This window comes from Cheilinus undulatus, linkage group 22 (genome assembly GCF_018320785.1).
Source record: "Cheilinus undulatus linkage group 22, ASM1832078v1, whole genome shotgun sequence".
Taxonomy (NCBI): domain Eukaryota; kingdom Metazoa; phylum Chordata; class Actinopteri; order Labriformes; family Labridae; genus Cheilinus; species Cheilinus undulatus.
Window position 1 is genome coordinate 15,257,395 of NC_054886.1, and position 18,701 is coordinate 15,276,095.

An 18,701-nucleotide genomic window follows, 5' to 3' on the forward strand; every position below is an offset into this window, starting at 1 on the left:
CTTTTTTGTTGGTTGGTAAGAAAATAAATATAATAATAATAAGTAAAATCACGCCTGTTTAAATTGCCTTTTAAAACGTGGATTACGCTTTCATACTGTCACTTTTTTTTTGTGGTGTTTAAAATGTATTTTTTTTCTTTCTGTTTCAGTTCATAGTATGGTTCTATGAACTGGAATTGCTTATACTTTATTTAGGCTACTTATTCCCTCGTGCTACCTGATGCTGCATGCTTTTTAATGTAAAAAGTACTAGATTGACTCATCAGCCAAAACATGGACCCGTGACCTGGTTCTAAACTGGTGGTAGGGACCAAAAGCGGGTTACAGAGCTGTTTTCATTGTTTCATTGTGCCTCGAAAAATGTGGCAAAGATCCGTAAGCCATAAATACATCCATACATCTAATTTAATTTGTGTCCCCATAATAAGAAATATACACAAATATCGTTTTTTTTTAAATCTCAACTTATTTATCTCTTTACTACTTTATAACTATATTTATCAAATCACTTGTTTTAACTTACATATTCCTATTTAATTGACATTACTTTGTAGAAATCTGTTTTCACTTTGACACAAAAGATTTTTGTCAACAAGCCAAATTATATTGACCATGACTGATTTATAAAAACAATCAAAGGGTAAAAAAAATACAAGGCACTGTGTGGAATCTATTTTGTCTACCCTTACTAAGAAAAAAATTACACAAGTAAAAATTGAGGGGGCTATCTGACCGATAGCCTATAATTATTAGAACTGTAGACAGAGAGCAGCCATTCTCGCAGCTCTTCAAAGTATTGTTTTTGTATGAACTACTCCAGTGCTAAGCCCAGAAGAATTTCTCTGTTAGCTTTTCAGACAAGTTCCCACTCGCAGCCTGTGAGGTAAACGCTGGAGTCTGCTGCAGGGACTCCGATGCACCGCAAGGGCCATGAAAGGCTCCGTATGGAGGGGGCTCCGGGCTACACAGAAGGCTGACAAGCCTATCCAAACACACCAGGGTAAACACTGTTGTAGGCTACTTTTATCAGCGCTTGGTGTGTTTTGGTGTGTCCGTTAACCGCCACAAAACGACCGGAATGAAGGCTGACTAAAGGCCAGTCTGTCCTGAAATAGTAGCGGGATGTTTACCCTGTATCCTCCTTGGAGAACTCAGACACGCCGAAAAAATTCACCAGCCCACTCACTCGGCAGTGTCCTTCCGCGCATTCCACAGGCTGTTGGTACAATCAAGTAGTGCCGTCGCCTTGACAATGCTGCAAGATGTGATTTGACTTCCAAAACGGTCATTGCAAGTATATAAAACGGTTATGGGGGAAATTAGACTTTAATTATTGGTATATCCTTTTTCAATTTAGCTAGAAAAGAAATGCCTCAAAATCTAAACTCTAAATATAAATTTGAAGTAAGGGTAGGCCAATGTTTCAGGTAGAAAACACAGAGTATGCCATTATATACATTAAAATGTTCTCTGCAATTGACCTAGTCCTACGCTGGAAGTGCTTTAAGGCAACGGCCTGTTAAGTCTACATTCACATTCATTGCCCATCAAAATATGGCTTTTATTTGGACAGCATAGACCTGCTTATGATTGCACAAAGCCTAGGCCATCTAATTATCCATGCTCAGTTGACTGCCTACAAATTCAAAATAAGCCAAATACTATTAAATATTAGGTTAATTAACAATTAAAAAAAAAGGATAAATCAGCATACTACAAAGTGGGAGTAGTAGCTCAGTACTGGTAGTAATAATACAAGTTACAAGGTTATTGGATGTAATGTCTACCAGGCTACAGGAGCTACAGTAACCCACACCCTATTTTACACTGAACTAGCTCGCCCACTTCAGATAAAACTATATATATATATATATATATATATATATATAAGTTTTGTCTCTCTTCATTGTGAGCACTTTAACATTTATTTATCTGGGGTAACCTTTATTTTGATTAAAACACATTCCTTAGACTTTAAATACAGGATTAACACGTTGCAGTGAATTTCCCTCCATTAGGTTATTATCAAACTTTTGCAGTTTTAGCCAGAATAAAAACTCAACTGTACGCATGACGTCAGAGGCCATGTTAGTGCGTGGGTTGACGTCTGTTTGTAAAACTTGAGAAAACATTATTATTTTTGGCTGTAATCTATTTTTTTCTGTTCTGAGCCTTTGGCTGCGCCTCTGAATGACTCTGGTGAGTGAACATTAAGTAAACTCTCCTGCCAACCCACCCGCCTGGCTCTATGGCCGAAAGAAGATAAAATAAAGCACTTTTTAGTAAGTTGCGGTACGGACATCGTTCGTTGCGTATGAATGACGAAACAGACCATGGCTGGTGGAAAGGTGTCCCGGCCTGGTGGGGGAAACGAGCCGCCGATGACTGATAAAGGAACGGTGCGCGTCAAGCTCAATGGGCGGATGGTACGTTAAGTAACGGTCGCCCGATAATTTCACCTTCAAAATAAAAGCGAGTAAAATATCTCTTCTCAGAAGAAAGAAAGATATTCACAGTTTAAGGGTCACTTGCTTAATTTTGCATGTGTTCATTAAAAGGAGATATGCAAGTAAGTTGAGATAAAACCAAATCTGCGCCACGCATTGTTTAAGACAGATTTTTGTTCAAATTCATCGGCTAGCCGGACAGAAAAAAGGGGAATTTGAAGAGTTCAAACCGGAAATTGCTCTGTCAGACGTTCCTAGCTCGACCGTTGTAAAGAGAGGGGGGAGGTAAGTAATTATTTAGGGGGAAGAAAGAAAGAAACAAAGTTGTCGACCGTGCAGTGCACACGGGGAGGGATTTTATGTATCTCAACTCGTTTAAGCTAGCACTGGTGTGCTGGGAAGCGACTGTAACGGCACACCGGTTTCTCCACGTTTCCCTCTCTCTTTCCAAACTTTTCCGCTACTATTCCACCGACTCCCGAAGAGGATTTCTTTTCTTTGAAAAAGGGGAAAGATAAAAGCTTTGAGCACAGGCGGATGGACGGACGGACTGAGCGGTCTAGCAAGTGCCGTTTGTGTGTTTTCCGCTGCCTGAGTTGAAAGTTAAAGGTAATTCAACGTACTCGGAGCTCGGTTTTTCCTGAAATGAATGGAAGAAGTCGGGTGAGTCGACTTTCTGTGCACAAACGGATTTATTTTCTAGTTTACACTGGACCCACATGAAGCGGCGATAGCCTGCATCCCGCTGAACGTCTTCGCTTTTTGTTTTTGTAAAAAGGAAATTTAAACGGAGAGGCACCTTACGCAGCACTGAAGATAGGCACGATTTCAAACATACTGAATTGACGTGTGTTTCAGACTGTTTAAGTAACGGAGACGATGCAGATGTGGAGCCACATGAGGGTCCACAAAGGAGGCCCTCCCCGACCATAGGTCACGCTGAAGTGTCCTGGATGTATGATTCTCCTGCTTCCTGGCTGGATTGACTTGAACTAATAGACTGATAATCAGATGGATTCTTCCTCGCCACAGCCTACCTGTGCCTTTGGATTTTCCACATGAGGACAAACCAGATGACTCAGAGGACTTAAGTCATGTAACCACCATGAAATGTCTTAAATGTCTTATTTATCTGTGTTGTATTTATTGTCTGTACGTAAAGGGCCATTTTTGTAGCTTTCTGCAAGCTTCAAGGCCAGTTTTGATACTGTAGTAAGGATTTTGTAGTTTTTGTTGTGAATACTGAAGATTAACTTGAACTCACTGGTTCTGCTGTATATCAACCTACACTGTATTTGAGCACAATAATCTGTAATTTAAAGGGGGAGCTGTAGGACTTGACTTTGCCTAGACAGGTACAAAACAAGACAAGACCTTCATCATGGACAGGCCAATAAGCAAGTTGTTGGAGAAATTAAAGCTAACAGACTCCGGCAGTGTGAAATTCAACAGTTCAAAGAAGAAACAGGACTCTGCCAACAACTCTAATAACAGCAACGCTAACACTGGCATCTCCGGAGGCGGCGTTGGGGGCAGCGGTCTGCCACCAGCTCCCAGTTCTGCAGCTGCCTCGCCCTCAAGACCTGGCCAGTTCTCGCTTGCCTCTGCAACCACAAATGATGCATGTGTTCCAGCGAGTGGGAGAGCAGCCGGAGGAGGAGGGATGGGAATAACTCCCTCTCAGCTCCTAACCCCACCACCACCTTCCTCCAATGTGGGTGCTGTACCTCAAGATGGCGAGCAACAGCTTCACCCTTCCAACTTGGCCCCACTGAGGCGCCGCTCCCCTCAGCAGAGAGCTTCCTGTTACCTGGGTGAAGGTGTTGATTCCCACCTAAGGCGTGAGTCTGGTCTGGGGCCTGAGTGTGACCCTTCTGGGATGTTTGGCTCAAAACAATCCTTAAATCAACGCCGGTACTCTTTGGAGCTCCAGCAGCTTGTCAGACGGCAGCAGCTCCTATCCCAGCCACCTCCTCTTTCTGTTCCGCCACCGTACCCTGCTGCCGCCGGCTATGGCTCAGCTCCTCGAAGTGGTCTTGGAGAGCCAGGTTACCTTGCCGAGCCTGAAAGACACAAACGCCTCTCTCTCCAGGAAGCTCTGTTTTACAAACGCCTAAGCACAGGATGTGAACTTTGGGAGAGCACCAGGCCTGCATCCCTCTCTCATCCACCACATCGAACATCTGATATGACCGGAGGAGGTGTAGGAGGAGGCTTCTTCTATCCTCCAGGACCAACCCTGAGCCCATGCTCATCATTCAGCCTCCAGGAATCGGTGCTGGTCAGCCCCAGGTCCAGCTTCGCCTCTAGCACGGCGAGCGGAGGTGGAGGAGGGAGTCCCATGGGGAGTCGGTGCAGCAGCAATCGGACCAGCGGCATCAGCCTGGGCTACGACTCCCGCTATTCTGCCTCTGGAGGACTCCCTCCACAGCAGCAGTCACCTTCCATGCAGACAGGTAGCTGTGTGGCTGGTTATGGAGCTACAGGCAGGGCTGGGGTGACCCCTGTGGAGGCCTGGACTCAGTACCTGGATGTAGGGATGCGCCAAGGTGCCCATGACAGCAGACACTCCTACCCACCTGCTGTTGGAAGTCCAGCAGCAGCATGCTATCAGGCCAGCCCTGAGTGGTGGGAAGAACAGCAGGCAGGAGCAAGAGCTAAAGAAGGGGGTGTGATGGGCGACAGGGCCCGATACTCTGACCTACCTGGTACTCGGTACCAGGAAGAGCTCACTCGACTTCTCCTGAGAGATGCAGCACTGGAAGGTGGGGGGCTCCTGGACGGTCTGATGCTAAAGGAGCAGTCTCTTGCTCTGACAGCCCTTTCCAAACCGAGTACAACTACACTTGGGCCATGCTCGGCTGGAGGACCGGGCAAACCTCTGGAAGACCCAGGAGCAGGGGCCGGGAGGGAAGGAGGAGAGAATCGCCAGGAGTTCTTTGGTGAGACCCTTTTCAACAATTGTTTGAAGCTATCAGATGGAAATACTGAAAATAGTAGCAGTATCAGTCTCCAGTACAGTGTAAATTTTGGCAGCTATTTTAAAGATGGTCTTAGTCTTTAGTAAAAATGTTTTCTTTAATTTACATTTCTCTCTTGAAAGTTTTGGTCTAGTTGATGAAAACTCAAAAACATTTTAGTCAAAAAGTCCTTGCATTAGTTCTTCAAAATACTGACAATAAAGTCAGAATTCTCAGAAAAGTAAGAATTGTGACAGAAGAATTTTTCTGACAATGTTTTTTCCAGGCAGAGGAGAAAAAAAAGTCTCAATTTGACTTCAACCTCCAAATTCAGAGAAAAAAATCTGAATCCTGAGATTAAACTCAATTCCAGGAAAAAGTCAGTATACTGAGATTTAAGACGGTGACAATATATAGTTTTTGAGGGGGAAAAAAGGTCAATTTTCTGAGGATTAAAGTCAGAACTCCAAGATTAAAGTCAGAAATCTGTAAAAAAATGTAAAAAAAAAAAAAATATCTGAGATCAATGTTAGGACTCTGAGAAAAAAAGACCTCTCTGAACAGAATGCTAAGAAAAATATTAATTCTGACTTTACTCTTAGAATTTTGAGGTTAAAGTCAGATTTTTGTGATTAAAGTCAGAAATTTAAGATTAAGGTCAAAATTCTTACTGATTTTTTAGATTTTATTTTAAACTCTAAGAAAAGGTCAATTCTAAGAAATCAAGTTTCAATTTTGATCTTAATTTCACAATTCTAAGAAGTGAATGTCACAATTCTGAGAATATAGTCAGATTACTGACAGAATTTTAACAAAAAGATTTTTTTTTCCCAAGAAAAATATTTTTTTTCAGTTTTAGACTACAGGGTAAAGTTGGAAACCCAAGATTAAAGTAGGCAAGAGAATAGAATTTGGAGGAGGGAGAAAATCTGCGATTGAAGCCAGAATTCTGATATTAAAGTCAGATATTTTGAGAATGACTGTTATTCTGAGAAAAACAGTCATTCTGAGAAAGGACTTCAGAATTTTGAGGTTAAAAAACTTTTTTCGGTAGCCCTTATCCCTTATTCTAACATACACTCAGTGCTCTCCACTTACTCTCTTCTGTTTTACTAATTACATGCACAGTGGAGAAATCATGGATTTTGATAGTTCAACAGTCTAGTTATTACATTTTAGTCTGTTTTAGTGTCCTTGATGAAACCGTAACTTACTTTTCCTCAGTTTTTATCATTAAAGATCTATTTATAGTTAGTCTCAGCCTTGTCTTCCAACATTTTTAGTCATATTTTTGTTGATGAAACTAACGCTGCCCCAGTACTGCCTCAAAATGTTGAATTATGTGTCAGTTAAAATGTCAGTCATGATTCAGCTTGATAGTTTTTCCAAAAGCCCCCCAAAATGGACATCTTCTGGGTAAAGTATCATGCTGAGACAGTGACAAACCATGTGATGCTAGCAGAGATTTATGGTGGTTGTGGCAGTATGCTATGAATCACAGTTCTTTTACCAATATTACATTTAAAAAACAGCTAACATGCAAGGGATTGAATTTTGTTATATGTTTGATACTGTTAAACTCAATTTGTTTTTAACCTATGCAATCTCAATTATTTAATCATAGATGGTGTCTGAAAGTACAGAAACTTTTAAAAACTACATTGTTTTCTTAAGAAAGGTGTTTGGAGAGGAATGAATCTATCAGAAATTGCAGACAAACCCATAGTTACATGTTTCTGCAATTTAGAAAGCACACAGGAGTTTGCCTGCAATTTTTGATGGTTAAAAATAAGAAAAAAACATAATATTGGCTGCCTAGGTCTAAATTTCTGCTGCTGTTGTATAAGGTATCACTGTCGTATGATTTTTAACTAGCATCCGATCACAGTTTAGAATTCTGGTCTGTGACAACCTTACAAGGGTTACTCTGCCAAATTCAGAGTATGTGTGTCAGGAAAAATGGTATCTGAGCACCTCCACATCCGTAACTCGAGACAGTGCCGTCACTTTTAATACATAGTGTTCTAGCATCTGTCCAGTGTGTTATTACCATCCTCCCAACCGCCTAGTGTCAGATCACAGGTTTCTCTCCAAATGAAAGGGTTGTATGGATGGATGCACGGATTAATAGTTGAAAGCGTTGTATGGATGGATGGTGCATCATAACCTGCAGAGACATGCAGCATTGTAACACGCAAAGCATAAAGGAGGAAAGAAAAACCACGCTGAGGCTTCAGATCCAGACAGGTAGACATCTGACCAAGAAGAATGAAGATGTTTAGTACTAACACAACGTAAACTTGACTTCACGGCCATTAGAGTAGAAAATAATGCTGAAACGCTCAGACAATAATTACACACTCCACAATAAACACAGCTCGGACCATTACTGTGAGTCACACAAGATTAGGGCTCAAGATCTGTATGTGTTACAGTGCCTGGTTGAATTAAGGGTGTGTACTCCCCCCTGGAGTGACTTCAGGCCACAATAATGCAGCGTGTGTGAGTCATGTGTATGTGTGCGTAATGCTGCCTTGGCGTGTGCAGGGGCGGTGTATGCTGCAGCCTGTTTTTCTGCTCAGGTATGTGTGCCCGCAGGGGACAAACAATACTGTACTCCTCTCAGCCATTAAGGGAGGAATCAGAGGTTGAGAGGCGTGAATGAAGACAACATGAGCTCAGCCAACACATACACTCTACACTTCTATAAAAAACCATTAACTTACAGAGAGAGTCAGAGGTAACCTAGCTGAAAGAAAAAAAATGACACTTCAATTCTGAAGGTCCTATTTTTCAGGGCTTATAGATTTACATTTAAAATAAAATATGGAGGCTGGAAAAGCAGAAAATTAATTAAAAAGTAGGGCAGTCAAAAGATTGAAAATTTTGACCGCAGTGTATTTCTGCAGTTAATCGTAATTGATTGCACCCTGAACTGTTTTCGTGTCATTTTGGATTTTTCTACTGTCTTTAACTCAGGATAATTGACTTTCTTTTTGGGCACAGACCTTCTTTTAGTGGAAGATCAAAGATTTAAGTATAGACTTAACCATGGAAAAAGGAACTTGCTATGGTTTGAAAATGAAATAAGAGATCATTAGGAAAGTTCAGATTATTTCTGTCTTCTCCACTGAGCTGTCTGTGAGTTTTTTAAAGTGAAATGAGACATTAAAGGTACAGTGTGTGATATTAAGCCAAGTAGCATTTAGCTGAACAAACTTGGTAAAAATGAAACATAATATTTCTAACTAGGTCTATCTAAATTAGTGTTTAATCAACTATAAACAAAAAAGAGATCTTTTTTAATTAACTCAGAATAAGCCTTTTATCCATATGTATGGGAAGGGTCCCCTCCATGGACACAGCCATCTTGGATTTTTGCATTTTACATGTTTCTGTGTTAACAGAAGGAACCACGTAACACACTTTTTTCAATCCCACTTGTTGCCACAGTTTCCATCAGAGAAATGAGCATCACCATTTAGATTTACTGTTAGATGTTATCTTATTCCCAATTCTACACACTGCACCTTTAAGGGGAAGTGATGGCTGCAGGAAGACACTGTTGTGGCCTTAATAAAAGTATACTGAAATGGACAAAAGAGCATGCAATTAATCGCGATCAAAAAAAAATTGGTGCGCTAATTGTGGACCTTAATTAATCAAGATTATCTTGATTTATCTTGACAGCCCTGTTAAAAAGTGTTTCAAACTTAAATTTTGTTTGTTAAGAACCCCAAAAATCTAAAATGTCATCCATTTCGAGAAAGAAAACACAAATGCACTTCAAACAGCTCTTTTTGTCTCCATATTTTCTATACGATGCAGCTTCCAGATGTTAAATATGATGCCTCAAGTTTAGCCCACTTTGGTTTTTTGGCTTTGGCAGCATGCCTTTTCCTAAATACCAAAATGACTGCCCAATAGTGAAGAAATTCTCCATTTGTGTGGCACTCCCTCGGCCCCATTAGAGAGGAAAAAACACGGCAGGCAGACCCTTTAAATAGATCACAGGAAAAGGCTGGAGCTCAGACTAACACACCAATTTTCCACTTTACATTTCGAGGCCTCACTTTGTCTAAACTGTAGTCAGTCGGATGGGAAACGCAGAGGGAGGAGTAAGGTTTGACTGGCTTTTAGTGTTTGCACTTTACAGGTGACTTTTCAACAGCTATGAAGCTGCAAAACAAGTACTTGTGCTAATTTTTCTGTAAATGTTCTGTTTACTTTTTCTAACTGCTGTCTGTGGAGTCCTACCAGACATAACTGTAACAATGAAGAAAGATAGCTGAAAATGTGGTTGTTTCAGCACAAAACATGAGTCATGAGCATAATTTTAACTGAAATTGAGTGGGAAAGTAGTCAGACTCTGAATTGAAGGAGGCGTTAGGAGTATTTTTGTTCCTCTCCTGAGCTAGTCGAGGGTCCTAACATCATGAAGGAAAAGTACTACCTTATTTAATCTCCAGATTGCTCAAATTGTTGGGTTCAGAGTCAAACTTAAAGGAAAGTCTTAAGGTTAAAAACTCCAGAAGAAAGAGTCGTCTGTTTTGGAGAACGACTGCCAAACATCAAGATCCGGTGAAGTTTCCCTTTAATAACAGAGCCCGAGTGCAGACACTTGTGTGGATGAGCAAAAAGGCTGGCACAGCTAACTGGGGTTTTAACTGTGTGAAAATCCCCTAGGTGGTGCGAATGAGAGGATTTACAAGTGTTGACACTTTGTGTGGAGTTGGATTTCAGACACATCCTCTTGGAATGCGTCGTAAACGAAGTGTTAAGAGCTGCTGAGCGATTACTTGCCACTAAATGTGTGTTTGTATCTGTTGTGTTTTTTCCCCCCCTGCTGTTGTCTGGGAAGGAACCTGCGTGAAGTGTGGGAAAGGCGTGTACGGGGCGGACAATGCCTGCCAGGCTCTGGATAGCCTCTATCACACACGCTGCTTCACCTGCGTGTCTTGTGGTGAGTCTCCCACTTCACCCTCCAGACACAACAATCATCACTGAATCACCCACACCTTTTTAAACTGACTCTTAACAAGCAAAACTACCATGTTCCACTGCAATATGATGATCTTTTCCCTCATACCCTATAATAATCATAGTTGTGTCATAATTACAACACTTATTCTGATTTGATATCTCTGGTATCCAATCTAATAATTCTGACCATAAAACTCCTAATGACTTTTCATCTCCATGTCATCTTTCTTACAATGTTGTAATCGTAATTTCTTTATTACTGACATTTTTCTCAAATTGCTAATTTTTAAATTGCTGTGGAGACTGAAAACACTTGACCTCAAGCAACTTGAATTCTGTGCCTCTCCTATCTCCTCTCTGGGGCTTTTATTTACAAAAGAAATTCAAAATTGACTTTGATCTTAAAACAGGACTTTGGACCACTGAGCAGCAGTCCAGATCTTTTTCTCTTTAGCCCAGGCGAGAAGCCTTTAATGTTGTTTCTGGTTCAGAATTGGCTGGACTCTAGGGACATAACACGTAAAGCCAATTTCCTAGACCCGTCTATGCGTGTCGGCTCTTGATCCACTGACTCCAGCCTCAGTCCACTCCTTGTAACGTTCCCCTAAGTTCCTGTATCTTCCCTATTTGACAATCCTCTGAAGGCTGAGCTCGTCACTGTTGCTTGTGCACCATCTCTTACCACACTTTTCTCTTCCAGTCAACTCTCCATAAATATCTTTCATATATCCTCTGAGAACAGCCCTGCCCTTGAAGCAGTGACCTTCTGCGGCTAACTCTGATTGTGAAGGGTCTCAATGATTGTCCTCTGGTCAATAGTAAAGTCTGCAGTCTTCCCCATGATTGTGGTTATGTGTACTGAACCAGAGTGAGAGAATAAAGGCTCAGGAAATTTTTGCAATCAAGACTTTTTCCACAATGTTTTTATATTTTGAGATAGTGGATTTTTTATTTTTGTGAGCTGTAAGCCATAATCATCGAGAATAAAACAAAAAAGATCATGGAATATTTCACTTTGTATGAGATTAATCTAAAATTTCGATTAAAAAAAACAACTTTTTGAAGTACTTGAGGTGAATTTTTCATTATATTAAAATTTTTATAGCTTTAGCTCTAAGATTGTTGGCGGAGCAGTTAAAACATTTAATTACATAGAGCCCTGTACATTTCATACATAATTAGTCTACACTTGATGCACACTATGATGCACCCTAACTCTCTAGCTCAGCGTCTCTGAAACAATGAGCCCAGTATACCGGTTTACCTTAAGGCGAGTCAGATGTGCAGTGGGAATTTTAACAATTTGATATTACTGCTATAATTATACAGCTAAAATTACTGTAATAGTTTTAAAGAGACTATTTTGTGTAGATATGGTCAGCCTTGATATTTCTGCTTGGTCTCAGGTGTACTATGGGGGAAAAAGGTTGAAAATCACTGCTCTAATTCATCGTCTAAAGGTTTGACTGGCGTGTATGTGGGTATCTATTTTGAGAAGGGTTGTCCAGCCTCAAGTGGACATTTAAGGAACTGCAGTTTTGCACTTCTGCATTGGCTTTATTTTTTGATGACGCAACCTGGTATAACTGTACTGAATGAATGTTTCTCATATTTAAGACCTTTATCGTTGAAATATGATTTTGAGTTTTAGCTCACAGTTAGTACTTGAATTTTTACTCTTCTTAATTCTTATTTCATATCAATTACTTTCATTCCACTTGTTTTTAAAAATCCTTTAATTGTTTTGTACTTTCTTAAATATGCCTGCTTATAACTTCTAAGTCAGAATTTGCTATCTTATTGCACAGTTCTAACTAAATGTGGATTTTCATGTTACAAAGGCTACGTTTTCCCTCTTGATATTTCCTTAGGCCTCATTATATGTGATTTTTAAAGATTTGCATTGGAAAAAAAATCCCTTTTTTTGATCCTGCTGAGTCATCTCTCTCCCCCTGCAGGACGCACCCTGAGAAACAAGGACTTCTACAATGTCAACGGCTCTGTGTACTGTAAAGAGGATTACATGGTAAGAGTTGGGGTCAGGGTGTGTTTTGTCATCTACCTCTCTCTCACACACATTCACACACACACAGGCGCGCTCAGAGTCAGAGGATTGATTTTCTGCTAATGGTAATCTCTTTGTTGTAATTACAGTTTTCAGGATTCCAGGCTGCTGCGGAGAAGTGTTGTGTGTGTGGCCACCTCATTCTTGAGCAGGTGAGGAGCATGTGTGTGAAGCTGCTGGTCCTCCACCTAGCTTGTGTGTTTTGTAGTCACTTCCCAGAATGCCCTCTAAGATCCCCTGGAGGATTAAAAAATTTCAGTGACGTCCTTTTTGTTGGCTCCTGTTCTGGTTCCCACGTCAGATCATCAGAGGAATGTTTGCTCTGGCTTTTTTCATCAACAAAAAAAGTTGGGAGTGATTAGCTGAAAACTTTTGACCATATTTGAACCTCTTAATACCCAAAATATAAATAGAAAAGTCAAAGTGGGCCTGGGATACACAGACATGTTTTGTTTTTTTTAAATATATGATTTGAATGGCTTAACCACCTTCAAGATTCAGGACTTCAGACACTCAGGAGAGAGTGTTGTAATCACATTTTCTTCTAAGAACTCTGTAAGCAGCTGAGGACTGTATAGTGTTGAAGCTCTGAGAGTGGGATTGTTTCCATTCTTGCTTGTTCATCTTAAGTTGCTTAAAACAGCAAGTTTCTGTTGTCCTATTTTGCGCTTCATAATGAGCCATTCATTTTTAATGGGAGACGGATCTGGACTACATGCAGGCCAGTCTCGTACCTTAACTCTTTTATTGTGAAGCCAGGCTGTTGTAAGTTGTGCAGAATGCAGCTTGGCATTGTCTTAATGAAATAAGCAGGAATGTCCAAGGAACAGACATCTTTAAAGAAGTATATGTTGCTCCAAAAACTGAATGTACCTTTCAGTTTTAATGGGGCCTTCATAGATGTGTAAGTTACCCATGCTGTGGGCACTAATACACCAAAACAATCACAGATGCTGGCGTTTGAGCTTTGCATTGAAAACAATCTGGATAGTCATTTTCCTCTTAAGCTCGGAGAACGTGAGGACCATTATTTCCAAAAACAATTGGAAAGTGGACTTGTCACACCATAGCAATTTCCCACTTTAGGTCAGTCCATGTCAGATGAGCTCAGGCCCAGAGAAGTCAAGACAGTCTGGCTGCAGACCATTCATCTCTGACGGCCATTCTCACAGCCTGTTCATCTGAGATACCATATATGTCAAGATGGAAATGCATACTAAAACATCTGAAATAAAATCAGATTAAACTTCCATTTAGGGTCAGGTTAGAGTAAGTGTTACGATACCAAATTGTAAAAGTTTAAAACATGATGTGCAAAACCGGATTACAACATGTTTTTTAAAGCTGAGTAAACAGTCTGCTTACGGGAAAAAAAACTCATCCTACATGAAAACATTCTAACTCTGCAAACATAGCTTATGTAGCTCTGTTAGCTACATAAGCTATGTAGATAATGGAGCTAACAGAGCTGAAGCTGAGCACCCAAAACAGCAACACATATCTTATCTACATTGCTAAGTTAGTCTCAGCTAAGTTAGCTGAAGCTCATGTTGCAAAAGTTTACTTAGCTACAGATGACAGAGCTACTTAGCTGATATAACTAATGTGGCTAATGTAGCTGAAGTTAAGCTCACAAAGCAACTATGTAAGTTACTTGGATAGTTATCTATGTAGATGCGTTATCTAAGTAGCTAAGCTAGCTTTAGCTGCAAAAATCTCATTGCTAAAGCTTAGCCATAGATAAAGGAAGTACGTGGCTAACATAGCTACGTAGCTAATATAGCCAAAGCTAAGCTTGCAAAGCTATCTAAAGATGTTATCTATGTAGCTCTGTTAGCTTTAGCTGCATTTGCTTAAGGTCACACTTCTAAAGCTCACATTGCCAAAGCTAACTTGGCTACATTGGCTTATGTAGTAACATTAATCATGCAGCTAGTGTAGCTATGTTAGTTAAAGCATGCAAAAGAAAGCACCAGTTCTTGTAACTGCTTATAAAACTGGTCTTTACATAGTTTACCCCCTGGATTAGACCCCTGACCTTTTCTCTATTTTATGAATAAAATGTTTCTTAGTCTGTAATGTTTGCAGTGGGGTTATTCAATGACTGGAAATGCCAGACTTTGTTTATGAATGAAGCTGAATTTTAAAACAAATTTAAAAATGGAAATACGTTGTACCAGCAAATTATGGCACTTCTTTTCTAAGGTATACAGTGTCTCAGATAAACGTCCTGTAAAGACATGTACAGGCTGCAGCCAGACCCTTCTCAAGGAAGTTGGCAGTGCAACATGTGACGGGGAAGAGAGAGCCGGGATGAGAAGCCTGTTTGGTCCTGTGGAATGGAGCACATCCCTCTACTCCCCATAGTTTTCATGAAGGAAGACATGAGTGGATCTTATATCTTTTACTTTTGTCTTCCACCTCATTAAAACAAGCTTAAATCTCATTATGAACTTATGATGATGATTACTTTATCATTTCTCATGAAAATGTTCCATCCATTATTGTGACACTAAATCCTTTAATGATGACTTTCTCCCATAATTAATCCCTTTATCTCATAATCATGCCTTCTTCAATCTCATAATTGTAGCTCTAAGTATTTCTTTCCATTCCTTTCTAATGGCGTTTTATCTCATCATTTAGATTTCTAACAGGGGTTTATCTTATCAGGGCTGTGTCTTTGTCTTCTTTAATCTTATTCTGGATGAAACAGACTTCTTTGTATTTATGTGATTACAAAGCAGGGATTTGTCCAGGATAGGTACTGGAAACTTCATCGTTCCACAAGCATTGGGTCAAAGGGAATGAAACAGGTAACATTTGACAGGCTGCTGGTGCTTTAATTGCAAGCCAGCCAACCAATAAAATGACAAGACTGAAAAACTGTTGAGGGGAAAAAACACAATAAAAGGACTTTAAAATTTAAGAAAAGCTTCTTATCAATCCATAGCACAGTGTAATAAACTGAAGTGTTGGACTTTTGACTGTGGAAGCACTTAAAATCTTAGTCAAGTAAGCCAAATTTGTTTTTAAGAGCTTGCTTATTGTTATCTTTTTTTATTTATTTTATTTTTTTTCAGATCCTGCAGGCTTTGGGGAACTCATACCATCCTGGCTGTTTTCGCTGTGTGCGGTGCTCAAAGGCTCTGGATGGTGTGCCGTTCACTGTGGACCATCACAGCAACATCTACTGTGTGGCAGACTACAACAAGTAAGACTTTAAGTGTTTAAAGACATCGTGTGAAATCAGAATTACCTGTCTGCAGACTCCTATCACATAAGTCTAGAAACAATCATAGATTTATATCAGATTTGGGCATTCTGATACCACATGGTAATCTTTAAAACTTTGTATGGATGCATCCCAGACGTCATACAGAGGTTGTCTGGGATGCCTTTGTCAAGACTGGATTGTGTAGACACCAAATAACAAAAAGGACAGCTGGCTAAAGAGCATAGCAATAATTCTTCTCATTTTTGATTGACTCATTCGTATTTATTGATTTTTGATCATATTATTAGTTGTTATATCCGTACTCCATCGTTAATTGACATTTTGCTGTTGTCCGACAGGACTTTTGCCCCAAAATGTGCTGCCTGTTTACAACCCATCTTACCTGCTGAGGTGAGTACAAGTGTTAAATACATGTTCTGTCTGCCTGCTGTCCTCATTATGTGTTGGAACATTGAGAATACTTTCACAACAAATTTAATGGAAGACAGTCAGTTTCAGTCTATTTTATCATTAGATTATGTTAAACAGATTTGTGACCTTTTGGTTTGTCTTGTTTGTTCCAGGGCAGTGAAGAGATCCTCAGGGTGGTGTCTATGAACAAGGACTATCACTTTGAGTGCTACCACTGTGAGGTGAGTTATCTGTCACAAACACGTTTACATCCTTCAGTATCACATTGAAGTGCACCTTTTTCTGCTCCCACCCTTAAATGTTTTAATCACTGTTGAAGACACAAAGGCTGTCTGATACTTCGATACATTTTAATGACATCTTTTAGAATCAAACAGTCTTATATTTTAATAAACAAGAGTACTGAAAAGATCTGAAGAGAAAAAGTATTTCATAAGGGTTGAGTTCACACTGTACAAGTAAAACCAGGATGACACTATGATAAATGTAAGCTAAGTTTCTTTTAAAGAGAAGAACCTGAATGGGCTGTGCTTTGCAGTCACAAACACCCCCATACACCTCACTTAAATGCTACATGGTCAGGATGTAATTTGATTTGACTAGTTGAACAACTCAAGAATTGGGTTAGAATCTGCTTAAAATTGCACTGTGTACGCCCAGCCTTAATGGCACAAATATTTTGCACTAATGTTCACAATCTAGTCAGAATACAGGAGTTTACTTGCGATTTTATAAAGTAAAAACAAAAGATGATCAAAAATGAGAGGGGTGTGGCTGCAGGTTGTACATCTCTGACAGCCAGATCTGATCAAGTCATCAGATTTTTCATCAGAGACATCGATATCTCAAACAGGAAGTGCCGTTATTTGCCAGTTTTAGATTTTACAAAAAATTAACTTTATTCATGAACAAAGTGAACAGTTACATTCTTGAAATAACCACGTTGCTATCATTACAGACTAAAGAACATCTCATAAACCTGGTTTGCTTTAGCTTCATTAGCCTTAGCTAAAGCTAACTTAGCTACACTACATTATAGTGTGATAAAATTGTAACATAAGCCAACTAGAAAAGCACTCCGAGAGCGCAGACCTCCGCCATAAGCCCTATCTCCCAATAGTAAAGAATCCTTTAAAAAATTCCTGGATCCAGAAGGTGATCCGGATCACTCCCAAAATCTAATCAGTTCTTCCTTGTGCCATTTCTGATATTTCCTGAAAGTTTCATCAAAATCCATCCATAACTTTTTGAGTTATGTTGCCAATAAACAAACTATAACTAACAAACCCTGCTGATCACGTAACCTCCTTGGTGGAGGTAATAAAGCTTATTTTAGCTTTAGCTATGTGAGCCTTACCAAATGTAGCTAAAGCTAAAGTAGCTATGTAGAGTAGCCATGTTGATTACATAGCTGCTTTGAGAGCTTAGCTTTAGCTACATGACTATGTTATCTCTAGCTAAGTTAGCTTTAGCAACACAAGCTTTTGCAAACAGCTAAAGCTAACATAGCTACATAGATATGTAGCTTACATTGCTACTTTGTAAGCTTAGCTTTCGCTGTATTATCTGAGTAGCTTATGTAGCTAATGAAGTTACATAATATATGCTTGCTACTTTAGAATGTTTTCACTGAGGACGAGCCTTTTTGCTGTTACGTTTTGTAACCAGGTTTTTAACTGTGGTATCATAACCGTTACTTTAACCCTGAACAGAAGTTTAATCTGATCTTATATAGAAAGTTTTGGCGTTTATTTCCATTCTGGTATATACAGCTTATCAGATGAACTGTGTGAGTAGCCATAAGAGATGATCAGCCCACTCAGTCTCAGCCAGACTGTCAAAAATCATCCTGAGGTTGAAATTGTAGAAGTGTGATAACTGGACATACTGATGGCTTCTGTTTAGCTTTCTTTTAAGATAAAAAGAATATTTGGATAGTTAAGATCAGCCTCGGTTGACTGTTATTCAGAAGTGCTTCTATGTCTGAGCTCTCTTCTGTATCTTTTTCCTCTCAGGAGTGCGGTAAGCAGCTCTCTGATAAGCCTGGCTCACAGTGCTTCCCTCTGGACTCTCATCTCCTCTGCCACTCCTGCCACATGAGCAGAGTGTGCGCCCCACACAACATTCCCCCTCAGAACACCACACACTGATCAGTTCCTGTGTGTGTGTGTTTTTGAAAAAGCTGGTCTTAGTGTGCTGTCATTCCTTTGTATGCTTTATTTTCTGAGATAAAACTGCTGATATTAAGACATTTCCTCTGATTCCTCTGGGATCACTTCCTTTTTGTCCCATGAACTGCCTGCTGTACTTTCTGTACTATTACTGTACCATAGATATAAGGGAACGGGAAAGAAACTACTGCTTTTTTTACCCAAATGTGGCTACTGTTTGCTGTAGAAGAACAAGGGATTTTTGCTTAACTGTTTTGTAAATATTCTTATCGCTAGCAAACATTTTGCACTTATATTTGACTTTACTGTAAGAGATTTGTAACGTGAATCTGTACAAATTGGGGAAAACATTACTGTAATTTCTGCATGTTGTAATAAATATTTTCATTGTGCTCAAACAAATGTTGCAGCAACATTTTTATTTAA

The 18,701-nt window shown here is 39.7% G+C and overlaps 1 protein-coding gene across 1 annotated transcript; it reads left to right on the forward strand.

Annotated features, from left to right (window-relative positions):
• Positions 1-2,754: 2,754 nt before the first annotated feature.
• On the forward strand, positions 2,755-18,673 carry ajuba (ajuba LIM protein). Its single transcript, XM_041779519.1, has 8 exons — positions 2,755-5,389; positions 10,269-10,370; positions 12,349-12,416; positions 12,545-12,607; positions 15,539-15,669; positions 16,032-16,083; positions 16,257-16,325; positions 18,120-18,673. Exons 1-8 carry the CDS (start codon positions 3,829-3,831, stop codon positions 18,252-18,254), a joined length of 2,181 nt encoding a protein of 726 aa, XP_041635453.1. The 5' UTR covers positions 2,755-3,828; the 3' UTR covers positions 18,255-18,673.
• Positions 18,674-18,701: the final 28 nt, after the last annotated feature.

Coding starts and splice junctions, on each gene's coding strand:
- ajuba (XM_041779519.1), top strand. CDS start 3,829: ATGGACAGGCCAATAAGCAAGTTGTTGGAGAAATTAAAGCTAACAGAC. Junction 15,670..16,031: donor TGTGTGGCAGACTACAACAA/GTAAGACTTTAA, acceptor GTTGTCCGACAG/GACTTTTGCCCCAAAATGTG. Junction 16,084..16,256: donor AACCCATCTTACCTGCTGAG/GTGAGTACAAGT, acceptor TGTTTGTTCCAG/GGCAGTGAAGAGATCCTCAG.